The following is a 14,584-nucleotide window of genomic DNA, read 5'->3' on the forward strand; positions in this document are numbered from 1 at the left end:
GAGTAATTCATCATCACAGAAGTAAGGCAGGTTATCGTTTCTTTAGAGTGTTACAGGTTCACGTCTGTGCATGGATGTATACAGGCACTGGAGCTGAAAGCCTTTAACTAATACTACCTATGGGATGCTATTGCAACGCACCTAAGCTACTTGCTGCCCAATATAGCAGCAAGTATTAAATGCATTAAAAGATATTAAATGTCTGTGTGGCACTACAGGTTGTTGAATTCTCTCAAACTCAGATTTCTCTTACTTATTCAGGAAACTTGTAGCCAGAAGTAATTTCTGAAAGCCTTGGGACAAAGGGAGAGAATTGGTCTATGTGCCATGAAAAATTTCTGGATATTGATCATATATTTTTTTCTGACAAATGGTCCATTTCCCTTTTTATACTGCACTCCAAACAGGGAATCACTGATACATCTTGCATTATCTGAGGAAAGAGTTCAGAAACATAAGAAAAAGGTGCCTAGGAGACTGCTCCACCAAGGTTTGTGTCTTCTCTGCACAGTACACACTATATTATAATGTATAGTTCTCAGCTTCATGGTAGAGCTTTTATTGGATGGATAAGAACATTTGATTTGGTCCATAATATGTGCCTGAATCATATCAGACATCTTAATTGTCTTTAAGGGACTCATATGATCTATCATGGGTGTAAGAAAACATGGGTGGAGATTGCAGAAAGTTTGGTAAAACTTTGGGTCTTTGTCCCTGCTTTGAGCTTGGGAAGTGACTAGGTGATATTCAGAGTTTCCTCTAGCCTCAAATCTTCTGTGATCCCATGAAGATCTGCAGACTTTTCACAAGATCTAGCACTGGATGAGTTTTTAAAAATATTTCAGGCAAGTCCTTAGTAATCCCAAAGGGATGATTTTTGGCTGTACTTATTTGATACTATAGCATCCTCCTGCCATTTTGGATGACAGTGAAGTGGTTAAAAACTGCACCTGAGACCTAGCTTATTTTTTTGTCCTCCAGCCTTTTGTCATTTGCAAAGTTTCAGGTTTTTTAACATCAGTAATTGGAAAAATATTAGATATTATGAAGTCTGCAGGAATCCACCAGAATGGTGGTTAAAGCTGATTCCCTCTTCAGTTACATCTTAAGACTAATTTTTTAATTATGTTCTTGCATTGCTCTAGTTATAAACCCAATGTTGTGTACTTCTAAATCAGGCATCTTACATAAATCCTTTTTTCCTTTGACCCTATTATTCTTATGATCCAGATTTTCAACCTAATCCTAAATTAGTTTAAGACCTTTATTTGGTACATCCATGATTGACACTAATGATCTTAAATGTTTTTTTGATTTTCTCACCAAGTTCTATATTACAGTTATTTGGACTGACACCTTTTTTTCCCCCCCTTTTTTTTTTCTGCAATGGTGTAATCTTTCTTTTAATCTTCTAATCCTTTCCAGTATTTGAGAATCACTGAAATAAAAATTAACGATCCATAGTATGGCTTATTCAACTTCCTAAATTCTTGGATGTTGTTTATCAGATATGCTGCTTTAAAAATATTTAGTTTTAGTAGATGATGTATTAATATCTCTCTTAAGATACTCCTGGATTGCAAAGTATTTTCACCATGTGACTACATGACCTAGATAACCTTTAAGAGATATGGCAAAATATTTACTGAGTACTTTTCTTTCTCAGTCTTTTTCTTCTTACCATTCTGACGTTTCCAGCTAGTATGGACCCCATAGCACAGTGGAAGTTACACATTTTTGTTGTTTTTTTGAGTAAACGCCCATTTTTCACCCTCAATCAAACTATCTCCATGGACTTTCCTACCCCAGTGTTTAATTTGCTTTTCTTATCAATCTTGTATAGTTTATAATTTCAGGATTTAAAGGCACTATTAAGAGAAGTCTTCCCTTATGTCATTGGAGCCAGCTGCTTTTAGTTCCCATCTCTGACTGTGATTTAGTAGGCCTGGGCTGGTGATGTGTTGTCTATATTGGGAGATCTCATTCCCTATTCCATCTCTACTCCTAGGTCAGGAATCCCTATTTGCCAGATCCTGCTGTAAGATGGTTCAGTTGGCTTAACTTAGAATAGAATTTTCTTGTTTTCTGGCTTTGATTTCTGGCTTTGTTTGGTAAGTTGAATCACAAGCAGATATGTACAGAGGTGGTACAGAGCTGATACAAAGGGTGTTGAGTGAAGATGGACAGCTTGGACCCTGCCTTTTGACAATATTGAACTATTGAGGAAACTGGCACATCATAAAGCTGTAGTGGAAAGCAGTTGGGTAGTGTTCAATTATGGTAGGCATCTCAATCAAAGGATTATTGCATTATGAGCACATCCAAAAATATAAAAGTTGGCCATTAGTAGTGGCACCTGGCCATACTACTTGAATCTTGATTACTAACAACAAATACAGTCAAGTAATTCTGACTTGGTTGTCACTAATGTTTGGTTGTGCAGTTCATGTAGACAACATAAGATGAGGTGTTATTTATGATTTTTGGTCAACTGCATCAGTGTTTCATTTATGTTCATTTCTTTCCACAACTGCTACACTCCCCCACTTTTGAGCTCATTCTGGCACTACAAATGAATTGCCCATAACCTGCTGACAGCCAGCAAGTTTGGCAGCTTCTGCAGTCTAGGACCTTTCTAAAAGAAAACAGCTTGCTCCACAAGAGCACTGAATTTCTTAACTCGGGCAAGTGTTCCAAAGGAGTTCTCCAAGATTAGACATGGATGACAGAAGACCACTTGAAAGCTAACAGTATCTATGTAAATCAAGGTGCAAACAGACTGTAAGTTGCTCCAATATTTTCCTTACCAGCAGCTGTGTGTTTTTCTGATTTAAAAATAAATACTGACTATAGCAAGGAGGTCTGATGCAGTGTGCCTGAGGCTTACATCAGTTTCTTCACCACAGAAATAATCCCACGCTATTTTTAACATGTTCTTCACCTTGATAAGATTGCTACTACTACCATGGTTGGGTTATAGAGATGACAGCGGAGTATATGCTAACACTATTCTCTGTAGAGCCAGTTACACATATGGAGAGCAATGAAAGATATACATGATGTGATCTAATACTCATTTGAATCATTACTTGAAAACATCTAGTTAGATCTGATTGTGTATCTGTTGTAAACATACAATTCACATGTCTTTACATATAGAGAGTGGCAGCAATAATCATTAAAACACCTGCCTTGCTGGGAGAGAGGCAAAAAAGGGCTTCCTAAACTTTAATGGAAATACAGAGCAAGCATGGAACACTTTTAAATGTTGAAGAGAATAGAAGATCCTTTAACTAAAGGCAAGTGTCCAAAAGATACTGAAGAAGAATTTTAAAACAATTGTATAACAAATCTTTGTCTGAACAGATGAGTAAGATATTGTTCCTTACAAACACCAACAAAGGTCTTAAAAATATTCTTATTGTTTTACAATATTTTACAATTCCAGAAAAGTACAACTGAAAAGATCACTGAATGGAGTAGCAGGAGATAGCAAGTTACCGCTTAGCTTTTACAGGGGTGATGCAAAAATCCGTCTTCTGTTCAGACTCTGTTGTGTATGGCACCATATGCTGTGAATACTTTACAGCTTCTGTGAAGAGGACATAGCAGGACAAGCACTGGTGCTGCTTGTAATACAAACGAAGTGTTTTCGCTCCACACACTAAAATAATGGCAACAGTAGACTGTTGTCAGTAATTGAAATAGTGAACATATCTTACGGATACTACCGCTCCTCTTGTGTGTTGCTACAAACACCTTTACTGATGACCTAGACAGAAGGTGTAGCTGAGTCCATGTTCCTGGGCCCAGGGAGACTCTAACCTGGAAAAACTCAGAAAAATGTTTGCTTATAAACCGATGCTGAGGTAACAGTTACCACTTCAAGAACAGTATAACACTTTCTTGAAAGCTTGTTTTACAACTTGTGACAGCAGCTGTTTTTTCCTAATTAGTAGCATGAAAAGCCATAGACTGCACTGTTGTTGCCTACATGAAGGATGAACTCCTTCCTGAAACACGGATTATTTGAAAGTTTCACACTTCTTTATCAAAACCATGTTGCTATAGGACTGTTTTGAGCTGGAGAATCACTTGGAGGAATGACTACAAAATGGTATTTGCCAAAAAACCATTTGCCAAAAAACTCTTGAATTCTAATGAGTGTTTTTGTGGCATCCCTTGGGGAGTAGCTGGCAAAAGCAGTCACCTTAAGCAATCTGGAAAGGTCATACCTGAGGAAAATGGGGGTACAGATACCATATTTCTCTCACTGGGAAACTTACTGTTTCCTGTCAGCAAAGGCTGGTACTTAGGTGAGTGCAGTAGTGACAAGTTCTAGCTCATAGCCAGGTAGACAGAGAACACATCTTCCATGTTCTCCCATCATATTAAAGACATTACTATTTTGAGAAGCTTGATAGTCTTCTCAAGTGTCTTGCAAAATGCCAATAAAGTAGCTCTAATGGACCATCATCCGGAATTTTATTAAATTTTCAACTCCTCTATGGGAAAGTTGTGGCAAATACATATTCTTCCCTTAATCTGTAGGGAACGTTTGTGCCCACATTAATTTTTCCCTGTAATTTCCCTATTCTCTCTCCTGTGAGTGTAGTGTTTGCTCTATACTACTCTATTCTATCTAAAGAAATTATGCCAGACTAATAGTGGTTGTCTGAGGGCTAAGTTTCTTGTGCTAGATGTACAAGATGCAACTTTTTCATTGAGAAATCTTCTGCATTTTAGTCCTCAAATAAAACTAAATTTATTCTGTAATCTCACTAGAAGCAAGCATTCAATCTACTGTTTTCAATCAAGTGACTCAGAGCATGGAGCTGTGATTTCAGCAGGGCAAGAGGTGTGGCTGCACTTGGCCCACCCATGGGAATAGACTGGTGAGACTTCAGAGGGATGTCAGCTGCAGAGATGGCAGATCACAGACTGTAACAGTCTGCCTGCATTCACGTACCCGAGCACTTAAGAGTGTGCTGTCAATCTAGGAACTGCTCAGAAGTGAGAAGGGACTCATGCACACAGGCCAAGGAATTCTCACCTGTGAAGGAGAAACTTGCATTGAAGAATGAGGTCAGGTGCTTAAGGGCTTAAAGTTCTGTCTGTTCTGTCTTTGATTCTCTGTCTAAATGCATGGTCGTGTAAGGTGCCAGAGAAAGAGAGTTCAACAGAGATGGAGGGTGAACAGTTTTTGAGCTTTTGAGTTGGGTTTTGGTTTTCTTCCACTCCTGCAGTGGTGTATCTTACCTGGACGCAATTCATCGGTACTAACACGGGCAGCCTTAGCATTTCTGTTATGACTGTTTTATTTCAGTGATGACTGTTCATAAAACTTACCAATGGCAAGACTGGGAAACAGAAGGGAAGGCTGTGGATATTATAAGGAGCTTATCAAATAGCAAAGCAGGAGGGGCCATCTGGAGAGAAGAATCAACAATTATTATAGAAATGGGCTGTTTCCTCAGCCAGGATGGAGAAAGATTTGAATCATTGCTGAACACATTATCACTGCTAATTTTCTGGAGTAGAAAACATGACTTAAGAACCAAGAACTTCAAGAAAACAGTTTGTGACATGATAAAAAGAAAAGTTGAATAATCAGAGTAGTGAAATGGGCATGATTTACAGCTTATGATTATTAACTTTTTAAAAAAATCCCCTGAGTAATAATAATTATGTTCCAGAACAAGATTGTTAGTAATAAATTCAGCTGGGACAATGATAAACAAAGATACTTTAGGTTACAGTAATTTAAACAGCCATCCCAGATTGAGAAACAAAAAGAATTGATTCCAGAGGAAGTGAAAAAAAGCAGTTACAGAAAATGCAGAATTAGAGTTCTAAATGTTCAATAAGTAATCCAGAAGAGGCCTCTTCTTTTAAGACTGTATGCCTATTATTGGCTATTGAACAAAGTAAGGGAGAATCCAAAAATCAACAATGTCAGTAAACATGAAGGTCAAAGTGGGCTGAGCAGGAATACTTACTGGTGTAATAATATGTACAATTAAAGATAAAAACTATGTTTTCAGTTGAGAGGCTTTTTAATCAGTCCCATCAACGGTACCTCAACAGTAGATGTGTTATCTGATGCTTTAGTACTTTGAACTGTTTTTAGCTTATACTATGCTTGGAAGAATTCCTTTTTTCCTTGCACGCTCTTAAGTATAACTTCCCTTTCATAACAACTGAAATGGAAACCAATTATGTAGCAATTGCAAAACTTAAGATAGGCATCTTAACATCTGTGTATCTTAAGCTTTGAAAACATACAAGACTTGAAATATAATACCTTTTGCCATGATGCAAGATCTTGTTTTTATGTTAGATAGCAAAACTCACCATAGTTGTAACTCTCATGCTGTTCCAGTTCATAATCAAATAGCTTAGCTCCTTCAAATACCATACATAAATGTTATTTGGCAGTGGTAGAGATAGGTTTCTCTGAAAAACTACCTGACTGTGTACTTAGATAATCACAAACCTGCTTGGACATTAGAGATCCAGTTTGCAGCAGTCGTGAGCAGTATGTGGGTACAAGTCAAGTGTTAACAGATGTGCCAGAGCAGCCTCAGTCAGATCTATTACACTTTAAGTTCAATGAATACCTGAAGAACTGAGCAGCACCTTTTTACATTTCTAACCAATAAATGAGGTGCTGGGGGATCAGAAAGTAAATGACACGTTAGCCCTCCAAGGCTCTAGCCAGTGCTGAAGAACAGACTACCGTGTTGGATGAACCACTCAGTCTGACCACTTGTGTTCTTCATTCCTGCCTGCCAGCAGAGGATAAGAATCAAGCCCTTGGACTATTGCTTTCCTGCATGACAAGAATGGTACCTCTACTGCAAATCCAACCAGCTGAGAAAGTGAATTTAATAAGTCATTACTTACTAAGCCTCTGCAGGCCTTGGGATTAGTAGGAAACAAACAGATTCAAAAACATTTGTTCAGTTTCAGCTTCTGTTCTGTGCTCAAAGCTTAGAAGGACTAAACCATTCAGACTGCTGAAGAAATACTAAATTGTCTATTCTTTTTGACTGGTGGAACATTAGAAATCAGAAGGAATTACTTTAATCTTGTCACTAATTATTCTTCTGCACACACAAGAAGATATAGGCTTGTGTGTGCAGAAGACATAATGTACAGCATTTGATAACACTAGTTACAGACAGCAGCTCATGTCCACGAGTCAAGATTTTTCTCATAAACATATCCACAGTTTTGCCTAATCTAATTTATTCATGAAGCGAATCAATTCAGTAAAGGCATAGGGCACTACAGACATCTCAGACATTACAGTTTAGTAAAGATGAAAAGTTCTAGAGAAGTCATCTTTCCATCCGCCTTCTCTGTGGTGATTTTTAAATATACAAAAGAGTTCATAATGATCTCTACCCTTTATCACTTAAAAATCAATATTTCTAAATGTTCAGTGCAGGCATGGGTTTTCTCTATTACCTTATTGCTTAGAAGAACTTAACTGCAAAAGTACAGGCAATATAAATCAGTATTTAAATTATATATTACATGTTTATTATGGGTGCAAATTTTTTAAAATTTACATTTTATGAAAATTCAGTGTATTTACAATTTTTGAAAGATAAACTTGTATGTTCTAATTTACAGTCTAACGTAGTAACAATTCATAAAAATTCAGATCCTTTAGAGTTGTGTTTACAAATTAATTTTCTTAGGAGGCAGCTACAAGGGACATTGCTGTATACACAAGCAAGAACCAGCTTGCTACATAAGATTTCTTTATTTTAAATCAGATAGCTACACATACTTTTTACATTGGTTTTGAGTTTCTTTACAAAATGTCTATATAAACTTGTATGGCTTCAAAATTGTAACCTGCACCCAAAGCAAATGTATGAAAAACACCAGAATGAAGGCTAGTTTAAAAGTGCTGAAACATTAACTACTTCATTTATCTTAGAAATTAATGTAATACTTGATTAAAAATAGCAATAATAGATTTGGGTTTTCATTAATAAAATATTGTTGTGTTAATCAGTTTGATTGTAAAGCAGGTTACAATTAAAATTCCAATAAAAAGATCACCATTTTATGAGTTGTAAATTTATCATCAGTAAGATTAGCAAAATATAGAGCCAAATATACTCTTCCAATCAAATCTACAGTACACTATGTTCTTGGTACTAACAATAAAACTCTCGCCGGCAAAAGTGTCTAGTGTACATGACAATTTATGCAGCTTCTACAAAGGCATAATTTCTTGTAAAGCTTCAGCAGTCCAATTCATTACTGGCTTTGCATGAATTAACTCAAGCATGTTTTACTGTTTTAATAGAGAGTTTGAAAGACACTGGTATGCTAAATGTTCATTTGAAATTGCCACATGCAGGTTATTGAATTATTTTGCCCCAATGCTTATTATTTCAAGATTACAAAAAAAGCTTGGTAATACAAATACATAAAAAATTTTCTAAATTAGTGACTTGCTTTAAAAAATTGTTACTGATATGTCAATTCCCTGTGCTTAGTCTGTAGCAAGCAGATTAGATTAAAATACAAATATTAAAATTGATAGCTATTAAAATATTAAAAAAAAATGAACACATGGCAGGATTTGTCATCCTGCCACCATAAAATATCCTTTACAATGTCTCCTGAAGTACTATGTGTACATTCACATCACACATCCCCAAAACCACTCAAAGTCTGAAGACTTATAGCTAAAGCAAAGAGTAATGCTGTTTGCTTTTAGAAGTTTGTTTTTCCTATCCTCACTGATTTTTCAGATTCTCCTCTTTGGTGACATTAAAATTAGTTAATGAAAAAGTTTCCGAGTACTGCATGATGCAGCTCCCTTTACTAAAACCACATTTAATTGCAATTATTCATCAAGGAAATAATTCAGTGTTTTAAATTTCTTTTAAAACAAACTACAGGTTTTGCAAACCTGCCTTCTAAATAAATTGAAGTAAAAATAATTTTTAAAAAGTTCTGTGCATAATACAAACGCCATGCTTTCTTGATGAAGAGCCAAACTTTGAAAAAGGAAGTGAGGCACATGAGTATCAAATCTGATAGGCAAAGGCATTTTTAAAAGGCACAAAAGTTATGCAATTAATATAAAAATAAATTAAATCTACTGCATTAAGTCAAACAATAACAAGGCCCAAAAAATTTTGCTAACTGCAGAAGTAAATCTCTGCTGTGTTTTGCAATTTGTAACACATTGCACTTAGTTAAAAAAAACCTTATATGAAACAACTTACATTTTAATAATATATGATACTTGGGCATCAAGTTATTTTTATACATCTCTAACTCAGCTGTTCTTGTGGTATGAATGGAAAGAAGAACTACACAAGACATAGCCTCTGCTATCTTTATAAACTGTCAATTAAAAGCTGGCAATTAAAGAATCTGAAAAATGAGTATTATGAAAAACTCAAATATGTCCTACTAGATCTCCTACATTTTAGGTTTAATGTTTACAGTACAACATAAAATTTCATACTTCCATTACAACTGTGAATTACTACTTTGACTTCATCTATATAAAGTTACTAATTTTCCAACAAATTTTCCCAAGTATTGCAGTTGATCATTTACAGACAGTGTTGAAGTTAACTTCAGTGCTATTGTAAAATAATAAAAAGTTTTCAAAATGACTCTTAAAAGTGCATTTACTTTCTGTAGTTTAGCCTCAAAGTATGTCAATATTTTTAAAAATTAATGCATGTTAAAATAGTGTTTGAATAATAGAGAGGGCAGAGTTCCTATTGTCACAAGTGTTTCTTGCACTCCTGATCCAATCACTTTCACAGGTACATCAACAGTCTGCCATATACCGTCCTGAAAAACAAAGGTAAGTTTTTTTGCTGTTAATATATAAACCAGATTTTGTCAATATTTTCCTTGGAGCAGTCTGAATAACTATGGAAAAACAAACTGACTTGTCAGAAGTGTTTCAATAAAGAGTAACTATTTATACATCACTCATTTAACAGTTTCATATTTTAGAATTTAACACTAGAGAATATATAAGACTAATTTGAATATATAAGCATGTCAATGTCTTACCAGTGGCAAATCTCTTCTTAAGAAGGGAAAGCCGATAGCCAGTGCCTACAAGTTCCACATCTGCTCCTGAAAGGGTGCTTCCTTCACTGATGAATTGCACTGCAAGTGTCGCTGGTTTACTGGGTCCTCCTGAAAGCTCAAATTTTGCTCTGAGGGATCCAGAACCTATAAAAACAACAAAACTAAGAAGCTGACTGTTTTGCAAAAACAAAAGGATCTCTCCAAATTTTTAGTAGTAAGAAGTGAAACTAATATGATGACCTCTGACATCTATTCCCAGTGGCAGTCCTACATACCATTTCAAAAGAGGTAAGAGTACAATAGTCTGTTTAAGACAATGTTTTTTCCAATAGTCTGTTTAAAACAATGACTAGTGAATGATTTAAAGAGAAACAATATAAATTTCTGCAAGATTATCCAAAATGTGGGTACCCAAAATCAGCCTGGTAATCACTTACCACTTACCTGATTGGTCCCTGTAATCATTTATACTTGCTGGACTCTCAGTACTTACTACCATCTATCTTGTGGTAGATGGTATCTGATTGATAGACAGGAGATAGTATCTGCCTTTCACTAGCAGAACATTTAAGAGTTGTCATGATCTATCTTGATGAAAGTACTTGAACAAAAACACTGGAAGAAATGCAGTTCTACAGTAATGTACCCTGAGGAAAGAAATGACTATGTTTCCATTAAAGGTCTGATTAAATATTTCTCATCAATTTCAGTTCATTTTTTCAGAGACAGTGGTGAAGTGGCATCACTTTGATAGTATTATAAAGCAATAATAGTTTAAAATTAAGAACATTTCTGTAGGCAATGAAAGGCATTTTCAAAAGCCCCACATTGCTACTACTTTTTAGTTTTTAAACACACTTTTTTTTTTAAACACACTTTTCCCAGCACACTTTTTTTTCTCTTGCAAAGTGTGATGGGAAAATGAGATTTAAATTAAAATAATGGAATAATTTTACTTTAAAACAGCTTGCTATTCCTATCAATAAAAACTGCTAAATTACAAGAAAAGTTAGTAACTGAAATGGTACCGAGCTAAAAGCAGGAACTAAAAGAAATTGTTTCACACAGTCGCTTGTTCTTGATAAATTCATCTTAAGATCAATTTAATTTCTTCAGCAGGTCTGCCTTATTTCAGTAAACTGGAAATTCTTTCTACTCCAACTATGGAAACTCATATATTCAAGTGCTTTGAAAGTTTGTTCTGCATTTTATCGCTCTCCAGCTGACAGATCACATAATGTGTTGGACCATAAAAAGCCCCCTAAAATTTTATCATGCACCAGAAGAAAAGACTTGAAGACACTTGTTCTGACATTGACAATGTTTTGCAACTTCTCCCTTTGCTTCTGTATGCGCAAGATCAGCACAATATTGCTTCCTCCTGAACTGGGAGTACTATACATGTTTATACTCAAAGAAAAGGGTAGGAAAAGATGGTAGGAAGAGAAGGAATATAGCAGAAGCAGATATGTGCAAGTCTGCTGTCAACACACAAGATGCAAACTGGATCCCTAGCAGTAAATTCTGTGCTGCTCTGCAGGTGTAAAATTCCTCTTCATCTGGCTGCATTTGTCTTTCAGTATGATTTTTCCTTTTAAAAGAAGTCACAAAGTTCGGAAAAGGGAGGGGGGAAAAAAATGAAGAGGGCTAATCCAGTGTAGTGAAGACAAATGGCAAAGAACTGTCAGGTTAGTGAAAGACAATGTACATCAGACTAGAGTAATCACCTGAGTTCAATAAAATTCTCTCTGATTTTGTTTGAATGATAACCATAATTTGCAGCCTTTGCAGGAATAGAAATTGTCTTCTCTTTCCATGCTTGTGGTTTCTACATGAAGCCAGTCACATTTACAGGCAAATCTGTCATTTCAAAATCCTCTTCACTAAATTCTTAACAGGACTAAAGGCCTTTCCTTTACATTAGCAGTTCATTTCTCCACAGAGGCTTTGAGGATGAGATGCTTTAGTTGCTGTACTACTTCACAAAAATACTGCACCTGCAGAGACTGCAGAGGTTGTGACATCATCTGCAGCTCAGAGAATGGCACCAGGCAGAGGACCTATACAATATTGCTACCTTATGCAATATTGTATAAATTACCACTCTGAGCAGATGTGCATAGATTAAGTCTTTTCCTGGAGTCATTATGGTCAAAACCAAGATTCAAAATGTTGGTCCAGAATAATATATCTAAACTCAGGATTTCTGTGTTGTTTTTTTTTTTTTTAACCCCCAGTTCTTCCACTTACCTCCTTCAAATGTATTTAAATTATCTATGTGTCGAAAGACACAGATATTAAACCTATTTTCATTTGAATAGCTGCTTACTTTCAAATTGCATGAACACAAAAATTTCTTATCCTATCTAAACTCTATTTTAGAACTACTAACTGTTTTCAGGGTACTTCATTTTTTTCCCTTATACAGCTAATAACTAAATTTATATTTTGACATCTCACTCATAATGGATTCTCTCAGGAGGCAATTAACTGAAAAGAAGGTGAACTAGTAAAGAGGTTACAGCATAAGAAAATGTGTAAAAAGGAATTAAGAGGGCATAAAGGCTAAAATGATCACCTGTTTACTGATAAAAATTGTCTGTACAAGAAATCAAAACAAAAGAGTTCAACTTGCCTCCATTCTCAGACTTCTCTGAAATGCTAGATATTTTCCAACATGCTTTCATCTGGTCTGCATTCCTGTAAGAGAATGGTAGGTTAATTACAACTACTAGCTTTTGAACTTTATTTCCCTTGATTTAGACTGGTATATTACAAACATCTCTAAATGGAAGCCTATAAAAATATTTGCATATTTTAAGGTAAGTCTGTGGAAAACTACAGGAGGACAAGAGGAAAAGAGAAGAGTATGTCAGCATCACTCCAGAGCAGTGAGCTCAGAAGAACACACTCCATTACACATTTTACACAGTAATTTTTTACACATGTAACACTGTCCTGTGTCCCAACCTATGGCTACAAAATTCAAACCCCTCTGCAGTCTTAAAGGGTAAGTTACTCTGGAAACAGTCTGGAAGCTCTGTCTTGATGATTCATGATGAAGGTAGAATGGGGAGCAATGCTGACTGTTCTCCCCTAAGTGAGAGTCCTGAGAGCATGAATTTTATTCCATTTCCATTCTAGTAAAACTAACTGGCATCAGTAACACTCTATTCAAGCTAGCTTGAGACACTGTAAAGGGCAGAAAAGGGTACCAAGAGCTGACAGGGCATTTTAACTCCTAGAGGAGTTTCTAGCACTGGCATTAGAGGAAAGTCAACAACTTAAAGCTGTGAGCAGCATGAAGTGCTGATAGGTTTGAAATTGCTCTTGCCACTGATGTAGCAGGACTGAAATGGTCACATAAGTAGCACATATGGTAGCATTTAGTCACAGGAAGTCAAGCTATAGAGACCTTTTTACCTAAAAAAAGACCAAAACCCTACCACCCAATCCACTAGATAGAACAGGCAGTATATCACAAATACTAAACCTGCCTGGGACACAACTGATTTTTTTTTTCTTCAGTCAGCTTGCCAGGCTCAAAATTCTGGGTCTTGAAAGTTGCCTACATGAATTCACTAATGCAATTGTCCCTAAGCCTTCCCAGCTAACACTGTGTTCTGGATGGGTGTTCCTGCTTTCACTCCGGCTTCATTACAGAGGGTTTGTGGAAGAAGCCTAGGCAGACTAGCTTCACCACAGTGTAGTAGTGTGTTCAGATAAGATACTAAACATGTTCTTGTTCAAAACACCTTACAATTTGGTTAAAAGTATTGTTTCCTTAAAATACCAAGCCAAGAAGGATTCAATCCTGTAAGGAATTTTTTCCACTTAAAACTATACTCTGTTACTACATTGTCCATTAAACACCTGTAACAGTACTGCCTCCAGAAACATCAGAATCTCCCCAATAAATGCATCATGTTTATTTGTCTTTTAAACCTTGCTTTGTAAGGTAAACTGATCTATAAGAAATAAGGTTAACAAAGCCTAACTTCCTTTAACTTGGTGTTCTTTGCCCTTTTCACATTAAAAAGACCATTTTGGGAATAAAAAGTCCAAGATTTATGTTACAGCTGGACAAGTACGTACATGCTGCACAGGCACAGGGACTGAATTCTGCTCACATTTGCTCCAGGGCTGTACTACACTGTCTAGTCTCACTACCCTCTGCTTGTTTCCACAAACTTCTAACATAATTTCCTACTACCTATGTCACACTTTGAACTGTTTCTGTAAATGCAGGCTCAGAAGGTGGTGGCAGGTAGCTGCTAGTCTAATAGTCTGCATGTCACTTAAAGTGAGAGACAGTGCTACCTGGCTTATGGAAAGCTCCTCAGTTACTTGTGTTTGTTTAAAATCTATTTCCATTAGAAGTTAGTTTTATGTTAGAACTATCAGGAAATTTTAAAAAAACCTGTCTTTCTGCTACTTTTCCTATATAATCCCCTTATAAGAATACATTGTTACACATAGAGAGAAAATG

The 14,584-nt window shown here is 36.0% G+C and overlaps 1 protein-coding gene across 2 annotated transcripts in view; it reads right to left on the bottom strand.

Moving 5' to 3' along the window:
• Positions 1 to 7,553: 7,553 nt before the first annotated feature.
• FCHO2 (FCH and mu domain containing endocytic adaptor 2) overlaps positions 7,554 to 14,584 on the bottom strand; it is an 83,471-nt gene continuing 76,440 nt past the window's right edge. For both annotated transcript variants that reach the window (XM_084225726.1, XM_084225725.1), the window contains 3 exons: positions 12,731 to 12,795; positions 10,075 to 10,239; positions 7,554 to 9,846 (listed from right to left, as the gene is read on the bottom strand). In XM_084225726.1, coding sequence (XP_084081852.1) covers positions 9,824 to 9,846; positions 10,075 to 10,239; positions 12,731 to 12,795 — 253 coding nt within the window. In that variant the 3' untranslated portion in view covers positions 7,554 to 9,823. The remainder of the gene's footprint in view (positions 9,847 to 10,074; positions 10,240 to 12,730; positions 12,796 to 14,584) is intronic.

Source organism: Fringilla coelebs (genome assembly GCF_963513975.1).
Source record: "Fringilla coelebs genome assembly, chromosome: Z".
Classification (NCBI taxonomy): Eukaryota; Metazoa; Chordata; class Aves; order Passeriformes; family Fringillidae; genus Fringilla; species Fringilla coelebs.